General features: G+C 34.3%; 2 protein-coding genes and 1 pseudogene across 2 annotated transcripts; all 3 read left to right on the top strand.

Annotated features, from left to right (window-relative positions):
* Positions 1–211: 211 nt before the first annotated feature.
* Positions 212–6,300, top strand: p2ry8 (P2Y receptor family member 8). The gene is made up of 2 exons (XM_052564505.1): positions 212–341; positions 4,553–6,300. Exon 2 carries the CDS (start codon positions 4,567–4,569, stop codon positions 5,596–5,598), a length of 1,032 nt encoding a protein of 343 aa, XP_052420465.1. The 5' UTR covers positions 212–341; positions 4,553–4,566; the 3' UTR covers positions 5,599–6,300.
* Positions 6,301–8,016: 1,716 nt separating this feature from the next.
* asmtl (acetylserotonin O-methyltransferase-like) lies at positions 8,017–14,366 on the top strand. Its single transcript, XM_052566386.1, has 14 exons — positions 8,017–8,129; positions 8,540–8,669; positions 8,762–8,893; positions 8,993–9,040; positions 9,138–9,202; positions 9,294–9,358; positions 9,453–9,561; positions 9,851–10,211; positions 10,507–10,681; positions 10,913–11,097; positions 11,195–11,327; positions 12,960–13,100; positions 13,261–13,383; positions 13,897–14,366. The coding sequence occupies exons 2-14, from the start codon at positions 8,577–8,579 to the stop codon at positions 14,166–14,168; spliced, it is 1,902 nt and encodes a 633-aa protein (XP_052422346.1). The 5' UTR covers positions 8,017–8,129; positions 8,540–8,576; the 3' UTR covers positions 14,169–14,366.
* A 428-nt stretch (positions 14,367–14,794) lies between these two features.
* LOC127965401 (ADP/ATP translocase 2-like) lies at positions 14,795–19,987 on the top strand (annotated as a pseudogene).
* The last annotated feature ends 606 nt before the right edge of the window (positions 19,988–20,593 follow it).

Below are 20,593 nucleotides of genomic sequence, written 5' to 3'. Positions count from 1 at the left end.
TTAATGAGAAAGAGAAACTTTGTAAAACTAGCATGAAATTAAAGCAACTTCCTCTGTGGATGCTGTAAATTCAGTTTTGTTTGTGAATATCACTTAACTGATAAATTCATAGTTGTGATATCTTTTATGGTGAAACTGTATGTAATTTTAGAAGTGTGAGAAATTTAGGAAATTTTGGAAGCATGGAATATTTTTTTTACATTTCACAAATGCTGCTATATTTTGATCGAAATGAGTAGTCAGGCGGTGTACTTCCTCTCATCAACAAGTTTCCTGCGTCTAACAGTTGTGCCAGATTAACTGCCATCAACACACAAGGGAAGTTGCACATGCTTCTTGAGGTACGTACACAAGCCTGATATATATCTTTTTTTATTTCCTAAATATGTACAGATATGCTTTTTCTACTACTTTCTGTGATAGTCCATTGTACGTCATTTGGTTTTCCCAAAAACATTATTGTAATTTCACATTTTAGTTAAATTTTGTACATGTGCTCTGCTGTGAGTTAGAACAGATGAATTGTTACCTGAACGCTTTGCTGCTCTTGTCGAGGTAGAAGTGTCATGGTTCACTGAACGGATGATCACATCAAAAATCTTAGGACAAAAGAATTACTCCAGATTTGACAATTATTTCAAACATTCCAACTAAATCCCCTTTTGATACAAAGGACAGCAAATGTAACATTGTTACACTCCAAGAAAAATTAATTGATCATATACTATCAATGTCATTTCACAACAGAGAGCTCTTTTTGTTTTGACGTCTAGCAAGATGAGTCATGATGGTGTAACACCTCATGAGTGATGAGAAAGTACTGTGAGAATGCAAATAGATTTTACTCTGAGCCTTTATGATGTTGATACAATGGGTCTTGTCATGAGTTACTATGAGGATTTATATTCAAATCTAATTTAAAGTATGTGTGTTCATCTGGCAGTGGTTTCGTTTCAAACTATTTTAAATTAATTTCATGTAGTTGAATTCTGTTCTTCAACATACAAATGTTTTGTATGTTACCTTTTAGCTGCTTTCTGCTTCTTGAATTTGTAGCTGTTTTACTATTGACATTTCACTGACAAGTTTAGAAAAGGCGCTTAACAGCAGGGTTCCATTGTGACAACTTACTCCGTATAGTTGTCCATACAACTGAGGCAAGATTTGTTAATGAACTTTTACAATAACTGTGAGAATGTTCAAGCTTTTTGTAGCCTAGGTGGTTTGTGGTTATCTGGAAACTGACTATATGGAAAAAATAAACATATTCTGAGATGTTCAAAGTGTGGCAGCTGCGGCTAGGTTGTTATCGTCACATAGGCATGGTTTCACTGCAAAAAAAAAACATGTTATGTTAAAACAAAAAAAAAACAAGCTAAGCTTGCAAAGCTAAGTGTGATAACAGTTTAGTAGTTTTGCCAAGAGTTTTTTTTGAATTGGGCAGATACCAAATTTAAAATGATAAGCAGTACAGTCAGGTACAGTATACATCTGTTTGTACTGATGTGGGTGGCACTGTTGATGTGTTCTCCAGCAGTCATGCTAGGAGCGCTTGCACAAAACTTGGGCTCAAAACACCCATATAAAAACATGTGAAGGATGCAACTGATGGACTTCAATTGCAGAAAAGAAATCTATATATAAATATATATATAAAAATACTATTATGTTAATCTAAAGCTGCATGACTTTCTTTCTTATATTGATACACTGAAAGTCAGCAATGTCCAATATTTTTTTGGACCCCAGCAGTCTTCAAAATATCTTTCTTGGTGGTCCTCTGCAGAAGAATGAAAGACATACTGTACAGGTTTTAAACAACATGAGCTGAATAAATGATTACTAGACTGAACTGGATTGAATTGGGGGTGTCCTGTGACTCCTGTCCCTCATCTAATAGATATTGCATATTTTCCCCAGTTGATTTTCTATACTAAGAACTGCAAACATTTTTAATTGTAATACAAGTTTTGTGAAATGCAAATGAGTCATGAGACACCTGTAATTAATTTATGTAATTATATTTATAATTACACTGTTGGCACATCTTTTAGATCTTAACCAACACTTTAACCTACCCATACAAACAAAACCGGTCCTTAAACTTTACCCGTATCCTACCTCAATAGCAGTAAATTGTACTTATTTTTATGTAAGTACATAGTAGTTAAGGCCCCCTAAAATAAAGTGGGACCAAATACTGTCAACAGCCAGAAAAAAAATCACCTCATTGTTAGGAATAAATGTTGTATAAAATGAAATCTGGTGAATTATATATATGACCCTGGACTACAAAACCAGTCACAGGGGTCAATTTCTTTAGATTGAGATTTATCGACATCTGAAAGCTGAACAAATACGCTTTCCATTGATGGAATCTGAGGGTGCAAAAATATTGAGAAAATCAGTTTTAAAGTTGTCCAAATAAAGCTTTGATATATTTATAATAGGAAATTTACAAAATATCTTCATCCAACACGATCTTTACTTAATATCCTAATGATTTTTTATATAAAAGAAAAATCTATACAATTTGACCCATACAATGTATTGTTGGCTAATGCTATAGATATGACTAGTTTTATGGTCCAGGGTCACATATATGAACAAAATAAAACCCTTCATAATATTGATATGTAAAAACCTGTAAAACTGTAAAAATACAATTATGAATAAAACTGTTTTGTGTGAGTGATACTAAAGTGGAGTTTGTAATTGAAATCTACAGACTCAAATTGATAAAGTACAATAAAGCAACACTTAAAAGTGTATTTTGCATGTTGTCTTACCACTAGTTTGGAAAAGCACTTCATAAAAAGCCAAATAGCTCTAAATCTGAAAATAATGTTTTTGCCTGTACACTCACTCACAAAAAAAAGAAAAAAAGAAAAAAAAACGTTTATTTGGCTTAGGACAAAGTAATCATCAACAACTTTATCACATATATATATATATATATATATATATATATATATATATATATATATATATATATATATATATATATATATATATATATATATATATATATATATATATATATATATATATATATATATATATATATATATGAAAGTGAAAGTTGTGACATTTGCCAAATATGGTGACCCATACTCAGAATTGGTGGTCTGCATTTAACCCATCCAAGTGGACACATACATGATTAAACTAAACAAGACAGATTTGTGTCTTTGTTTTCTGGATGTAACGTTTCGCCGCAAGTCTGCTTTAGGTTGCACAAAATTCAAAGAACTATAAAGCAGAAGATAAATGACTCAGAAGTGTAGGGTTGACTTTAAGACAGAGCTGGGGACACATTTTAGCCACTAACTTTATGTATTCAGTTTGAGTATGCAGAACGGTGGTGTACCCATAAGTTGGCATCATGACCTAAAAAAGACACATCAAGTCTATGAATATCTTTTAAAGAAACAAGGACACTGTTTCAGAAACATTTTCACGTAAAGCATTTGAAACTACAGCCCACCCATACAATTGCAATCTGTGCAAGATAGCCGCACAAGAACTGTAATGACTATCGAATCTGATGCTGGCACACGCTGTGGCATCAGAATATTTTTTCACTTCCTTTGAAAAAACACAAAAAAAGTCCCTAGCTCGAGACTCTGTCCATGTGAATCATTTCAGTCAACATTTGTGAAACAGCTCTGAGACTTACGACGTATGGCTGTGATTTGTTGGTTAAATGTGACATGCATTGTGTGTACCTGCTGAAGTAGCATGTTTGGAAAGCACTTCCTGTTCACAGAAGTGCACCCCAATCTATTTGATGGTGAGAAGTAGCATCACTTTTACATTATATCTCATGTCTTTCCTGTGTGACTGCAGGGAGGTGTTTTCAACAAAACCAATGTCACAGACATCTTAAATATATATACTAAAATCAAATAAAATATGAATTTATTTATTTTTTATTTAGAATTGTAAATTCTAATAAATAATGTTAATATGAACATAAATATTAAAATCTTTATATAAAATATTTAGATCAATTAAATTAAATTCTCAGAAAAGAAAATGGTACAAAGCCCCTTTGAAAACGTACTAATATATACCATTTAAGTACTACTATATACATTTTTGGTAATAATATGTACATTAAGGTACTAATATGCAGCCTTTAGGAGTAAATAACGTACAAAATGTACCTTTTGGAAGTGTACCATCCCAGCTGTTGTAAAAATGATTAAAATTGTAATCTTTATATCAGTCATCTATCACAATTTATGCATTTAAAAAAAAAAAATATGATACTTTTTTTTTTTTTAAAGAATCTTAAATGAAGCACTTAAAGTTCAACTAGTGTACAAATATGATTTTGTCAGAGTCGTAAATAAAATAGATTTTTGGAGTATTATTCAGTCTTTCTACTTCAAATCTTTCTTTGTAATTATTTGTGAAATTTACTAGCAATTGTTTCTACACCCAACAAATTAAACGAACCAACAGTGCGATGTTTCTCACAATTTGAGTTTCAAGAGGTAAAATAATAGTTTATAGTATGGTGTAATCTCTCTGTCTCTTCAAACAGGTGGAAAAACAACCATGAATGACTCACAGGTCAACGCCAAAATGGACAATGCCACCTTGGCCATGTTTGACAACAAACTGGCCGGTGAAATTGTGTCAGCCATCTATGTCATCGTGACCCTTGCCAACCTGAGTGGTAACGGAATCTCTCTGTTTCTGTTACTGATGCGCACCTCTCCGAAAACCCCCTCCATCATCTTTATGATCAACCTCACCCTTACTGACCTGATACTGGGCACTGTGCTCCCCTTTCAGATCGCGTACCAAATGCAGGGCTACAACTGGACTTTGGGTACAAGCATGTGCAATGTACTGACAGTGGTTTTCTATGCCAACATGTACAGCTCCATTTTATTCATGACTGCTATTAGCGCCGACCGCTACCTGGGGATTGTGAAACCGATGCTCTTCAGAGAGATGAGGAAGAGAAAAACATATGCAATTGGTGCTTGTATATTCATATGGCTGCTAGTCCTTGTGATTCTGAATCCGCTGGAACGCAAAGATCTGACATATGAAGTAAAGGAGCGCAATATCGTCACATGTTTTGATGTGTTGAGAAAGGACATGCTCCCAGGCATTGCTCACTGGGCGGGCTTCCTTTTTGGCTTGTTCATCATCCTCTTCCTCTGTCCGTTCATCATAACAGTGTATTGCTACATTAACATCATCTACGTCCTAGTCAGAAAGACCAACAGTCATCAGAAAGGCCGTGCTGTGCGGTTAGCGTGCATCGTTCTGTTCGTGTACATTTTTTGTTTTGCTCCCAATAACATATTACTCTTGGCCCACTCAATCGCAAGGCTGTACTACGACAAGTCTCTCTATATCTACTATAAACTCTCCCTGTCTCTTAGCTGCATTAATAGTTGCCTAGATCCATTTATTTATTATTTTGCATCGAAAGAGTTTCGTCGGAAGCTGAGGCAAATGCTGAGGTTGCAAACCCTCAGTACGGGAGAGACGCAAATGATTGAGGGTCGAAGAGAAAGCTTATTCTCTGGCCGTACAACGAACAATGCAACTGAAGACTGTGACAACTTTTAACATTTCTTTTGGAAATGTTAAAAGTCAGGAAAATGTCATGATTCAGATTTGCAGCGGTCACATGAGCACTGTTAAATGAGTCAGAGCACAAGCTCTAACCGCTAGACCACAGCTCTGATACAATTCCTAGTGTTTATAAAAAATATATTCGTTAATGCTAACTCATAGTAAGGGTCACTTCCTATATATTGGTTTGTTGTTATTGTTTTGTAGCATTTAGCTTTGGTTCTGCTTTGATTTCCTGGAAAAGCACGCTGCTCACATGCATTCAGGCAACGTGATGTTGTGTACCTTTTTTTTTTTTTTTTTTTTGGTATCAGACTAACCAAGTTCCTACTCACTGAAACTTTGACATATTTCTTTTGAACACTGATGTGTGGTTACACTTAGCAGCGACTTCAATATTTTTTGATTTGACTTAATGTGGCAGCTATTTTAGATGTATTGCTAACCCATAAATTGTTTTTATACTGTAAAATATGCAGTTAATGTTCAGTTATTTTCTATGAACCAAAGTGTTTTAATATTTATTTTACTTAAGCTGTGTATAATGTGCCTGTATTATTACATTCTAATTCATTGTTATATGTTTGTAATTTGTTTTCATCGCTGGGCATTATTCTTCTGTGGTAACAATGTATACAAAGTCATACAAGGCATTTATTTTCTCATGTTATAATTAATAAATACATCTGAACAAACTGATTTTGTAATTATTATTTTGTAAAATAAATGTTACAACCATTTATTTTTTTAAGGCTTATTATACTTAGAATGTAAACCACAGACGTCACACCGAGGTCAAGATTTTCTTTCAGTTCCTTTCTACGGAGAACTATGGTATGTCAAGTGAAGTATTGTACAAAGCACATGTACTGAAAAAAAATAATTTTTAAAAAGGAAAGAAAAAATTAGTGTGTGACATCAGTGGAAATAAAATAGCTTCCAGGAAATAGATATAAGTGGTCCCAGACCAATGTGAAATATACGTTGCTGAATGCTAAAGAAAATGCCCAGTGCAATGCTCAAAAAGGAAATAAAGCAGTTTGCAAATGCCACTTCAAAGTGCACTATGACAGGTGATGTTATGGTTCAAGTGTGTGTGAGAGAGAAAAAGAGAACCTTCTATAACAGATGCAGTTTTCAATTTTTAGTGGAGTGATAGATTTAAGTTGCTAGAAAAGCATGCACACACACTTTCTCTTTTTAACTGTAACTTATTTTAAAAGGTGAAACGTGATTCTAGAAAAAAACTTTGCAATGTTTTCCTTTCAAAGTAATGAATCTAAAGTATATATATGAAAGTTTCATACCCATAATCTAGAGTATATGAAAGTTTCACTCTTTGAAATAAATTAAGCAAATTTTTAACTTTTTCATGATATTCAAATTTTTTGAAAAAATAAAATAAAAAAATAAAATCTTGTTCACAATAATGGGGAAAACTGTTTACTTGGCAGTGGTCCAGAAGATGATTATTGACACCCTTCACAAAGAGGGTAAGTCACAGAAGGTCATTAATGAAGTGCTGTATCAAAGCATATTAAATGCAAAGTTGACTGGAAGGACGAAATTGGGTAGGAAAAGTTGCACAAGCAAAAGGGATAACCACAAGCTTGAGAATACTGTCAAGCAAAATTCATTCCAACACTTGAGAGAGTGTCACAAGAGTGGACTGAAGCTGGAGTCAGTGCATCAAGAGTCACCACGCTCAGATGTCTTCAGGAAAAGGGTTACCAAGCCACTTCTGAAACTGATGCTGATTTCTTTTTTCCAGCAGGACTTAGCACCTGCCCACAGTGCCAAAACCACTTCCAAGTGTAAAAATAACAAAGAGTTGGTGTAATTTTAGTGGCAAGCTTTAGGCTATCATATCAATAAAAAGGCTATGTTGAGTTATTGGGGAATACCCGTTTGTATTTTAAATAAAAATATAAACATATTTTTTTTTCTTTTTAAGATATCCATAAACCAGAACTGAGAAAGCTTATAAGTAACTGACTATTGTAATAAACATTTTATTTATTTTGTTTTTAAATTTGTCTTGCATTCAGCGGTGTACTATCACACTTTAGGTGAGCAACTCATCTCATCTTAGCCTACAACTATCAATTAAATTGCTTTAAGCTATTAATTTTGAGCAATCTCAGTTTATATATATATGGTATGATATATATATATATATATTTCAAATAAATTAAATAAAAAAGAGAAATGAATTAAATTTATAACAAAACCAGCATTACTTTTAGAGTCAGATTCATAATGTCATAAAAGTTATTATTATTATTATTATTTTTTAAATAGATACATCTTGCTAGATATTATTAATTAATTAACAATTTTTTTCCAAAGCTGTTCAGCATAATGACAAGTCCAGAATAAATGAAACTACACTCCATTTACACGTGGTCACGCAGAAGTGTCGTGACGTTGAAAGGTAACTGCGCATGTGCGTGCGTGGTAGACTCCGCCTCTTCAGGATCTCTTCCTTTCGGTGCACTACGTTTAAGTGGAGCAAGCCTTTCCAGGTAAATGCTTAAAAAGTTTAAAGATAAATTAATATTTAACTATTTTATACATGTGTAATTTGCTACTTCTGAATGTACTGATGTCAAAACATGAATAAATGAATACCGCTTTTCGACACGCTAAGTTCTTGCATGAACACACTGCTCTATAACTAGACCAAATACACTTCTAATGCAACTACACTAAGTCTAAGAAATGGATAGACTGATGTTTTCTGTTTCAAATAAACAACGATAAGAAAATTATGATCTGGACGAAATTGTTGTCAAGCTCACCTTCAAACATTATCGAGGTTGCTGTCCCTGAGAACTCAGACTTTTGCTGGTTAAGCATATGATTTTGCCATGTCAGTGTATTAAACTTGTTGTTTTTGACATGCATATAGGTAAATTTTTCTCTCGATTTTCAGGATCAATCTCTGGAAGTGTCAGAAGGAGAGGTGTAACATGCTGTTAAATCCAGTAATATCCAAGCTGAGTGGAAAGCTTGTTGTCCTAGCAAGTGCATCTCCACGACGTCTGGAGATTTTATCTAATGCTGTAAGTTTTTGAGATATTTTACTAGGTTTATACATGGACAATGAACTTTTAATGATCAGTGTTTCTCTTTTCTTTCTATATCAATGAGGCAGGGTTTACGGTTTGAGGTGGTTCCTTCTTGGTTTAAAGAAACATTGGACAAATCCTTGTTTAAGAGTCCATATGACTATGCAGTGGAGACAGCCAAACAGAAGGCTTTGGAAGTGGCTCACCGAATGCCATTTGTAAGTTGTTTATTTCTGAATGGGAGAAAGCAAATTTTAGTTTCTGACCATTTACTATGTCCCCTTTATTCAGTATAACTGTATATGTGCTTGATTCAGAAACACTTGAAACGTCCAGATGTTGTAATCGGAGCAGACACTGTTGTGGTAAGCAGCTGTATAATATAAAGTAATAGAGATTCTACATATGATATTCTGATCGTAAAATTGCCTTGTTAAATTTGTCCTCTCTTTTCGTCTTCAGACAGTTGATGGTTTGATCTTGGAGAAGCCTACAGATAAACAAGATGCTTACCGTATGCTGTCTAGGTGCATTGACATGTTTTGTTGTTGTCTTGAAGTGAGACTTTTATTACACTCATGCAGAAACTAAAATCTATTGAAATTATTGTTGTTTCAGGTTGAGTGGCAAGGAACACAGCGTCTTCACGGGTGTAGCTATTGTGCTCTGCCATGACAAGAGTGGTATGTGAAAGTTAATGTTTTTATTTTTACAATTAAAATCTTGTATTTGTAAAACAGACAGATCATTTTAAAGATTAATACTTTTTCTATGCAGGTTCAGATACAGACTACAAAGTGGTTGATTTTTATGAAGAGACAAAAGTAAAATTTGCAGAATTATCCGAGGAGATGCTCTGGGAATACATCAACAGTGGAGAGCCCATGTGAGTTTATGTGTATTGATTTTCATATTCTAAATGCATTAAAAACTGCTATCACGTTTGCTGAGCATGTTCAGTAAATTTGAACTTGCTGAACCTGTGGAATTTGGACCTTTATAGAGTTAGTCATTTTTGTGTTTGCTTTGACGTGTTGAAAATGACAAGGGGAAATTCAGCAAGGTACATTTTTGAGTAAGGGAGTCCACTTTGAGTAAATAAATCAATTTTCTGTGCCCTGGCATTGCAGAATCTGATCAATGATTAGACTGACAGATTTATCTGTGCTTTACAGGGACAAAGCTGGTGGTTATGGGATCCAGGCTTTGGGTGGCATGCTGGTGGAGTATGTGAAAGGAGATTTTCTTAATGTGGTAGGCTTCCCTCTTAACCACTTCTGCAAGCAGCTGGGGTTGATTTTTAACAGCCCACATGAGAGTCCGGCCCATAAGGTCAAACGGGAATCAGATGAGGCTTGGTCTCTGGTTAACAGCCTGTCTGAAGGTGCCACAAACGGGGAGGTTGAGCTGTTGGAAAATGGTAAAGATGTCAGTCAATCGTCAATGCAAGAACAGAATGTAATTGGGCCGGAGTTCAGCAGACAGGACATCCCCCACAGTATCATCAGCTTACTGGATGGGTTCAAAGCTTCAAAGGTAATCGTGATTCTTTACACGTTAAAGAATAGTTAACTTATGCCAGAGTGCAATTTTGGTAAAAACTCTTCTTGTGTTCATCAAAATTTAAAAGCATTAAGTTTAGACCAACACATGAGCAAGTCAATAATGACAGAATTCTTACTTTTGTGTGAACTACACCTTTAATATTTTAACTTTATAACTTTACTATTATGCTGTTAGTGCATTAATTTAAACACCAACCATTAAATTACAAATGATTTATCAATGGGGAAATGTGTGGTAACTGCTCTGCAATGCATTTGTTTATCAGACTCTATTCACAGCATCCAAACTGAAGGTGTTTGATGTATTGAACAGCTCTAACAGTCTGACCTTAGAAGAGGTAGCTGGCCAAATCAACGCCTCTGTTTTAGGCACTGAGAGGCTTTTGGAAGGTGCTGTCTCTTTAGGTCTTCTAGAACGGGTCAAACAGCAAAATACCAGTGGTAAGGTTTACATATTGCCGTTTTAGAAATCGCATGTGGTTTTCCTAAATGCGAGTTCTGAAACCTCTATGCTCATTGTCCATTTATAACTGACAAGCACTATTCTCTGTTCATTAAGGCAAGGCACTTGCATACATGCATTTCCTCCTACTGCTTGTTTATTACACATTCTGTTCATTGTCATGTCCGGAGGTGGACTGTAAATCTAAAATTGTTTATTGTCTGTTGCAGTGTATAGAAATACAGAACAGGCCAGTCGCTTTCTGGTATCAGACAGCCCTGAGTCATTGAATGGGTACATTCTCCACTGCAATGATATGGTGTGGCCTCTCTTCAGCCATCTAGAGAATGCTGTCAGGGAGGGCACCAGCCAACATGAGCGAGCATTTGGGAAGAAGAATGAGGATGTGTTTCAGGTAAACGCGAGTTAAACGCATCTGCTCATCTCATATCACCTATGGATCATGCTATTGAGATTTCAGTTTTAAGTAGAACTGCTTTGTTGTCTTCTAGGATGCCTACTACAGTAAAGATGAAGTTAAGATACGATTCATGGATGCAATGCACAGCATCGCAAGGGTGACTGGAAAAGATGTGGCAACAGCATTTGATCTTTCTCCCTACAAAACAGCTTGTGACATTGGAGGTATATGATTTTTACCTCAAAAAAGAGACAGATGGTAAAATAAAGGCTATCAATTGGTTCATTTTAAGATATACTGATTAACCAAATGCAGGCTATAAAATTGTTTTCATGGGCAGCCTTTATATATCAGGTATGTTTCAAAATCACTAAAAGAAAATCTTAAAAAGCCGAGAAATTAAATGTTTAATTCAAATATGAATTCAAGAAAAAAATCAATAAAAGAACATACTCTCTCAGCTTTTTTTCCCTAACGTTCAGGATTATTAAAAACAAACAAACAAAAAAACAGATCAAAACATTGCGTGCCTGACTTCCCATTGAGATGTGAGCGAGTGACCGCGAGAATGCACAGATATGATGTGCAGAAACCACCGTCACGCTGCTGTCTTGCATAATTTGAGATTTCACTAGAACGTAGTGCATGCATATTTTATTATGAAAGAGCTTGTTCTCAAAAGCTGCTTATCTGAAAAGGAGTTGCAAGCTTGATATGCATATTATATATGCTTCTTATTACCAGTATTCTCAGGGGCCTTTTATGCCAAGGACATCTGTATTTTTTGTATCCGGTTTATTCTCTTTACCTGCTTTAACCTAAATTTAGAGCTAGAATTTATTTTCCACACAGACAAAAAAAAGTTAGAAACTTTAAAGGTAATTAAAGAGTGAAGGGTTTTATTTTTGTGACAGTAACTAAATGGAATCATAAAGATAATAGTGCTTCCAAAATCTTTAGCCTTCTTCTGACATGAAATAAATATGCACTACCATTTAATTTTATTTATTCATTTATATATATATTTATATATATTTTTTTTTATGCAAGTAAAGAATGTGACAGAATTTACAAGTGCCAAATACAGAAACACTAGGACAAATGAACATATATACTGACAGCTAACATATCCAAATTATTCTGATAAATCTGTATATGTATTCTTGTGATTGTGATTGTGATTGTGCGTGTGTGTGCACGTATCATTGTATCTAAGTGTGTGGGTGGAAGCATACAAACCATTGTTTAACAAATTTATAACATAATTAAAATACCATTTAAAATTGAGGTTAGCAAAATTACTTTAAAAAAGGAAAATCAATTAATGTATTTAAATACAGCAAAGATGCATTAAATTGAATTTAAAGTGACAGTTAAGGAATTTACAGAGATTAAAAAACAAATGCTATTCTTTAGAACTTTCTATTCACTAAAGAGTCATAAAAAAACAACGGTTGCACAGTTTCTGCAGAAATATTAAGCAGCACAACTTTACAACATTGATGAAATAAAGAAATGTATCTTGAGCACCAAATCAGAATATTAGACTGATTTCTGAAGGATAATGTGACACTGAAGCCTGGATCCATGGTTGCTGTAACTTCAGCTTTAAATCATACGGCTAAATTACATCTTTAAATGTATTGAAATAGAATATGGTTATTTTGATTTACAAATTTTACCACACTATTACTGTTTTCACTGTATTTTGGTAAAATACTGTAAATGCCAGTTTGTTGAGCATAAGAAACTTCTGAAAAAATATCAGAAAATTTCAAGAATTTGAGGTGTAGTCTAGAGTTATGAATTATATATATTTTATGAGCATTTTAGAAAAGCATTCTGTTCTCACACAGGTTGCACTGGTGCCATGGCATATGAGTTTACAAAAGCGCATCCTGGACTGTCGGTTATTGTATTTGACTTGCCCCAAGTTATTGAGATGAGACGCCACTTTCAGCCTAAAGAAACTGATGACAGAGTTTCATTTGTTGCAGGTCAGTGAAGACTTTATATTAACATTTTTACAATGAATTTTACAGTGTATTTGTTTCATGTTTAATACATCCGGAGTAATGTGCCAAAGTCCTTGTGAAAATCTTGACTCTTTTTTTTTTTTTTTTCCACTTTTTGGTTTTCTTTCTATTTGCATGATAGGAGATTTCTTTAAAGATGACCTGCCTAAAGCAGACCTGTATATTCTTGCACGAATCCTCCATGATTGGTCTGATGAGAAACTGCATGTATTATTGAGTAAACTGTCCAAAATGTGCACACCAGGTAAGTGCTTTAAAACTTGACATTATTAATGTGTAAGCCTGATTCTGACATATCAAACTTTTTTTATTCCAAGGACCCTCCTAATATGATGATCCCTTTGTAAATGGCCCTTTAGCGCCCCCTGGGGGTATCTTCATCCCAGTTGGTGAACTCGTAGCCTGTTTGATTCCTACAGTATAAACTCTATCGTAACATTACTTGTTCCTTTAAAGTATTTTGAATTGTGCTTTTGTTTTTTGTTTTTTTAAATCAAGGTCAAAATTAAATTAAATTACATTAAATCAAAAATAAAATTAAATTAAATTAAATTAAATTAAATTAAATTAAATTAAATTAAATTTATGCATTTAGCAGACGCTTTTATCCAAAGCGACTTACAGTGCATTCAGGCTATCAATTTTTACATATCATGTGTTCCCGGGGAATCGAACCCCCAACCTTGAGCTTGCTACAGGAACACTACAGGTCAAAGGTTTAAATGTTTGGTTTATGAATGTATTGCTTACCAAACAGGTTGTGGGCTTCTGGTGTCTGAGATTTTTCTGGATGAGGAAAGGAAAAGGCCAAGCCGAGCCCTGTTGCAAGCTCTCAGTATGACAGAAGGAAAGCAGAGGAGCCCCACCGAATACAGTGACTTACTGGAGAAGCATGGCTTCACTCCAAAACACATCAACCACACAGATAACCTGCTGGATGCCATGCTGTTTGTGAAAGAAGACCCAAATAATAAAAGAACATTACTAGGCTGTTCTTCAGCATCCATTGAGACTGCAGAACTTGAGTGATATAACACCTACAGCATTTTGGAAACACTACTGTTGACTTACTGTAGTTCAGTGTTTTAGCTGTGTTCAAATATTATTAACGTTTCTGACCTAAATACTCAAATTAAGTATTTGTACATGATTATTATTAATCACAGAAACAGTTTTTAACTGTGAATGTTGTAAATTGAATTAAATATGGTTTTGAATCAAAAAACAGCTTCTTGTCTTTAGCTTTTATTGGGAGGAATGGGGTTTGTAGTCCTATAGGGAATAGATTCAAGAGCAGTATTTAATAACGAAGTGTTTTAAATGAAAAGCCTAATTGTACAAAGGTACTGGTAATTCAGATCTGGTTTTGTATGTTGGTTTATAGTTAAAATCTCTTAGATTGGAATAATATGATATGATGCATGTAATCAATAAGAATTTTAACTAACATGATATAATGGACAATTCATTATTAAGTTATTAATTAATTGATATATCATGTAATTAAAATGTAAGTTCTGTGTTGTACACAGACTGAATGGTTGTACACAGCGTCTTTACTCTACACACTAGTAATTCGGGAGCAAATATCGCGAGAAACCTCGTGAGTTCGCGCAGTGTGTCCGCTGCAGCATCCTCATCACTTTCCGCTCTACCTCCTGCTTCTGTCGGCACGTTCAGTATATTGTGTTTATAATACACTAAGGTTAAGTATTATCGTCATGGCTGATGCTGCACTTTCTTTTGCTAAAGACTTTTTGGCCGGTGGGGTCGCAGCAGCTATTTCCAAAACTGCAGTCGCGCCGATAGAGAGAGTCAAACTGCTGCTGCAGGTGAGATTCATCATCTCGACTTCTCTTCACTCACTCTGCCGTGATGTATGCTAATTTATAAACCCTTTTCTCTTTTATTTAATAATAACCACTAAGGACATTTTTATTTATTTTTTTATTTTAGTGGCTATAAAGGTGGTAACTCACTTTCTCCTTCAGAGGCCATACCTGACGTTTAAGTGGTCTTTTTAATGACCAGTTTGTTTTCTGGAAGTCTTTCACGTGGATCTTAATTTGTAGATTTTAGTAACCCAAATGTACCGTATTTTAATTCCAAACCGTGAATTTCCAGCAGCTTGCTCCTTTGCAGTCTGGTCTCCTGTCGCATGCATTTGGGCTGATTTTTGCCAAGAAGGGCATCTAAAATCAGAAAAAAATCATGTCAGAACTATATGCTCCCATACAAACGATTTTTAAAAAAATTTTTGTAAGTCTTTTAGGCTTATCAATGCTGCATTTATTTGATTTAAAATACAATAAAAACAGTAATTCTGTGAAATATTATTATAAGTAACTGTTTTCTGATTTAATATATTTAATTTAGCCTATTCCTGTGATAGCAAGGCTGAATTTACTGCAGTCATTAACAGTCTTATGTCACATGATCCTTCAGTAATCATACTGATATGCTGATTTTCTGCTGGAGCAGCATTATCAAAGTTGAAAACAGTTTTTGCTTCATATTTCTGTGGAAACTAGGCTACTGTTCAAGCATTTGGGGTTCTTAGATTTAGCAGATTTAACTGATCAAAAGTGATATTGATGATATTTGTAATGTTATCAAAACACTTCTGTTTAAAAAAAATGATCTTCTTTTGAACTTCCTATTCGTCAAAGAATATTAGGAAAATGTATTATGGTTTCCATAAAAATATTAAGCAGCGCAGCGGTTGTCAGTATTGAAAATTAGAAATGTTTCTTGAGCAGCAAATCTGAATCTGAAGCATCTTGAAAACAGAAATAATGGCTGCTCAAAATACAGCTTCAGCATCATCACAGAAATAAATAGCATTAATTAGAAATTGTTTTATATGAACTGCTAAAAAAGGTTATTTTAAATGGTAAATAGAATTTCAGTTTTCTGTATTTGAAATATTCCTCAAGGACAATTAAAAGACAATGAATAAATCCAGATATCATGTATCTCACAGTCTTTTGTGTTTCATTTAATAGGTACAACATGCCAGCAAGCAGATCAGTGCAGAAAAACAATACAAAGGTACTATGGACTGTATTGTGAGGATTCCTAAGGAGAAAGGCTTTGCTTCCTTTTGGCGTGGCAACCTAGCCAACATCATTCGCTATTTCCCCACACAAGCCCTCAACTTTGCCTTCAAGGACAAGTACAAACAGATATTCTTGGGTGGTGTTGATAAGCACACGCAGTTCTGGCGATACTTCGCCGGTAACTTGGCCTCAGGTGGAGCTGCAGGAGCCACTTCCCTCTGCTTCGTCTACCCTCTGGATTTCGCTTGAACCCGCTTGGCTTCAGATGTCGGCAAAGCCGGCAGCACCAGAGAGTTTAATGGGCTGGCTTACTGTCTGGCCAAAATCTTTAGGTCAGACGGGTTGCGGGGTCTGTATCAGGGCTTCAACGTCTCTGTCCAGGCCATCATTATTTACAGGGCCACCTACTTCGGAATCTATGACACTGCTAAAGGTAATAGGTTTGTGCTTCAGATGATGTGATTTACAGGGTTACAAGTAGAATTTTAAAATTAGAAAAAATAATTGAAGCTTTTATTAGAAAAGCAAATATTTATTATGAATCTTAGACTGACGACGCCTTGTTTGAAAAATGGTTGTTTTAGTGTTGTAGTATTTATTCATAATTTGAATTAGTACTTTTTTTAAAAATAAAAATAAATTATTTGGTTTTATTAGAAAAGCAAATGCAAACTTTAAACCTTGGCTGGATAAAGCCTTGTTTGAAAATGTTAAATTAGTATTATATTATATTATGTTATGTTATAATATATTAATATTTTAAATGAGCTTTTTATTTATTTAAATGAGTATTTATAAACATTTTGAGTTAGTTTTTCTTTTTATATTTTCAGTTTCCATTTAGCTTAATTTTTTTTTTTTTTTTTTTTTTTTTTTTTTTTTACATTTACATTTATTCATTTTTAGCAGACACTTTTATCCAAAGCAACAAACAAAAATGTTCTGGAAAGTGCTTTTGTGCGATGGTAGGCGTCGCTTTACTCATAGATCTCAGATTTCTGGAGGGGATGTAGAGTCTCAAAAGTGAATAGAAGTAGGCGGGTGCAGTTTTAGTCATTTTAGAACTTTTAGAATTTTAGATTAACTTCAGTTTCCAATTTGTATTTTATTTCAGCTTTATTTCAGTGAATGGAAACAATTTGTAATGGATTTACTTAATACTTTAACATTTTTTATTTAGTTTATATGACATTTTTTTGGGGGACTGGGGTGAAAGATCACTTCATTTCCCAGAATGCATTACCTGTGTTTTACTGTTACAATTCAGTATTCAGAATTGCAACTCCTCTTTCTGTCATTCTAATTTAACTTGTCATATGGCCAGTTCAAGTCAATATCTTCAAATCTTCATATACACTCTATTAGAAACATGCATGAATAATTGTGTGTTTTGCTGTGCAGGCATGCTTCCCGACCCGAAGAACACCCTTTTTGTGGTCAGCTGGATCATTGCACAGCAGTGGCTGGCGTGGTGTCCTATCCATTTGACACTGTGCGGTGTCGCATGATGATGCAGTCCGGCCGCAAAGGAGGTACACAACAGACATACTCAAACATATGCACTGTTCTCCATCAAGTGTGCATTTATTGCAACTCAGGCCTTTGTCTTTTGTTTTCCCAGTGGATATTATGTACACTGGAACCCTTGACTGCTGGAGAAAGATCGCTCGTGATGAGGGTGGAAAAGCTTTCTTCAAAGGGGCTCTGTCTAATGTATTCAGAGGAATGGGGGGCGCATTTGTGCTCGTGCTTTATGATGAATGCAAGACGTTTGTTTAAAAAATATGTGCTAAAAGATATTTGTCAAGCTTTAACCAAACCCTCTCCACTCCGCACAGATGTGGTCTTGGTTAAATTGTGTTAGATGCCAAAAGCAATTACCCCATATTTTTCGAACTATAAGTCGCACCAGTCCAAAAAAAAAAAACGTCATGACAAGGGGAAAAAAAACATATAAGTCGCACTAGACCAGTGCCGGCCCGAGCCTCTTGGGGGCCCTAAGCAGAATTTGATTTGGGGGCCCCCCTCCCACCACGCGGAGTCACCTGTGCTTCAAGATTATTGACACAAATGTCACGCTATAAGGTTACATTATAAATGAATACAGTGAGGTTATGTATTAATACAAAATAAATAAATAAAAATAAATACTTAACATACTTCACTCTTAAACTTCTGAATACAAACTGTCACAAAACATGAAATAAATAATTAGCAAATGTCCAAATGCAAATGTGCATTAAATGTGCAATCTTTTAAATGAAACCAAAATAAACAAACATTAATATAATAAAAAATATAATGCTACAAAAAAATAGTTAAAAACTTAAATAATGAAAGCAAACATAAGAACAGCTAGGATTCAACAATGACAATTGTACAACAATGACCTCAAAGTTGTTCCTTCCTAGCTTTTCAGGAGGCAAAGTCACTGATGACATCGGGACAGCAGGATTGTATTGTTGTGCCCCCCTTCTTCAAATATGATGATGGGAAATAAACACCTACTATAGGGGTGAAAATAGAACTTTAATCAATTAAAAAAGTAAAAGAATACATTTTATTATTTACTAATTACAATTGTACCATTCAACATTTGCCTATGGCTATAGCTTTATTATGACTAATTTATTTCATAGTCTTAAGCATTCAGAAATCATGCAAAAGGAAATTAAGCAGTTCTTCTATTGCGAGGGTTGTGATATGCACGATTTTTGTTGAAGAAATTATAAAGGCTGTGTCATCTATAGCAAAAATGTGACAGCAGCAATTACATGGCATTTGGCTCCCTGTGCAGGCATTTGTAATAACATGTATATAAATTGTTTATTTGGTATGTGCCTACATTATGTATTTTAACATTGTTATTATTAACCAATCATTGTTGCCTCATAGTTTTTTTATATAATGCAATAATTTATGTAAAGACATTTAAAGGCTATTGATAGCAACAACAACAACAAAAAATATATATTACAGTATATTAATACTTCTTTGTAAATTATTATTTGAAGTAACAAAACCATGGTTAATATGCAGTTACCATGGCGACAAGAACGATGATTTGTGGTGTTATTGATAAAACCATGGGTAATTTTCGTAAGGGAACCTGAAAAAAAAAAAAAAAAAAAAAAAAACTTTAACAGGAATGTGCCTGTAAGTGATAAACGGGCCTCGTTTTTACCTAAATGATTTATAATTTAGTTTAATATAACATGTATAAGGTGACTGCAAGTCTTTCTCCTCAAATTCTACTGAGCTTCAGTGAAATTTTCCATGTGAAAAAGTAGCATAATTTACAAATGATTTACAGTTTATTTTAATAAATGTACAACATTATATTCAATTGTGCATTATAGCTGACACCTAGATGAACAATTACAGTTGTTTTTATGACTGTAAGTCATTCTCCTCAAATGCTACTGACGTTAGAAAAGTGTACACCAATATCGCATGTAACTTTAGAGACGGTCCCGGTTGAGACTCTCGAACGTCCAACGACAAGCCAACTTTCTATCCTTTTCTTCTTTTTCTGTTCGGCACCAGAGGGATACATCCTTTTTGTGACATGGCTTATCATTTATTACAGTGACGCGCACTTAACGGCGCGAATTGTCAATACACGCAAGGTGTCTATGCGCAATTGCGCATGACTCAAACGCTAGCAGACACAGCAGCAGTTGTCAGTAAATAAGAATTTTCTTGTCTTGAATTATTCATTTATTTGTTTATTATTCATTTATTTATATCACTTGTTTAAGTTATTTAATTGTAAAAAAAAAATTAAAAAAAAAAAAAAAATGCTTGGGGGCCCCCTGGTGGCTTAGTCGCTTAGTTCGCGTATGCCTCGGGCCGGCCCTGCACTAGACTATAAGTCGCATTTATTTAGAACCAAGAACCAAGAGAAAACATTACCGTATGCAGCCATGAGAGGGCGCTCTATGTTTTCAGTGTAGACTACAGGAGCACTGAGCAGCATAGAGTGCCCTCTCGTGGCTGGAGATGGTTATGTTTTCTCTTGGTTCATGTCAAATTAATTTAGATAAATAAGTCGCACCTGACTATAAGACACAGGACCAGACAAACTATGGCTAATATATATATATATATATATATATATATATATATATATATATTTATTTATTTTTTGCTATATTTTTATGTTTAGAGTTTTAATGATAAAAAACCCATATTTTATTAAAAGAAAAAAAGGCAGGGAAATATTGCAGATAAAATTAAAAAATTGTTAATATAAGGGAAAGGTGTTATTTAAATAATTTAAAATCTATAAACTACTGGTCAAAAGTTTGGGATCAGAACAATTTTTACAGCAGTTTCTTATGCTCATCAAGGTGGCATATTAATCAAAAATACACGAAAAAAATGTAATATTGT

Source organism: Carassius gibelio, chromosome B9 (assembly GCF_023724105.1).
Source record: "Carassius gibelio isolate Cgi1373 ecotype wild population from Czech Republic chromosome B9, carGib1.2-hapl.c, whole genome shotgun sequence".
Taxonomy (NCBI): Eukaryota; Metazoa; Chordata; class Actinopteri; order Cypriniformes; family Cyprinidae; genus Carassius; species Carassius gibelio.
The sequence above is the reverse complement of the archived record's forward strand: the minus strand, read 5'-3'. Positions and strand labels throughout refer to the sequence as shown.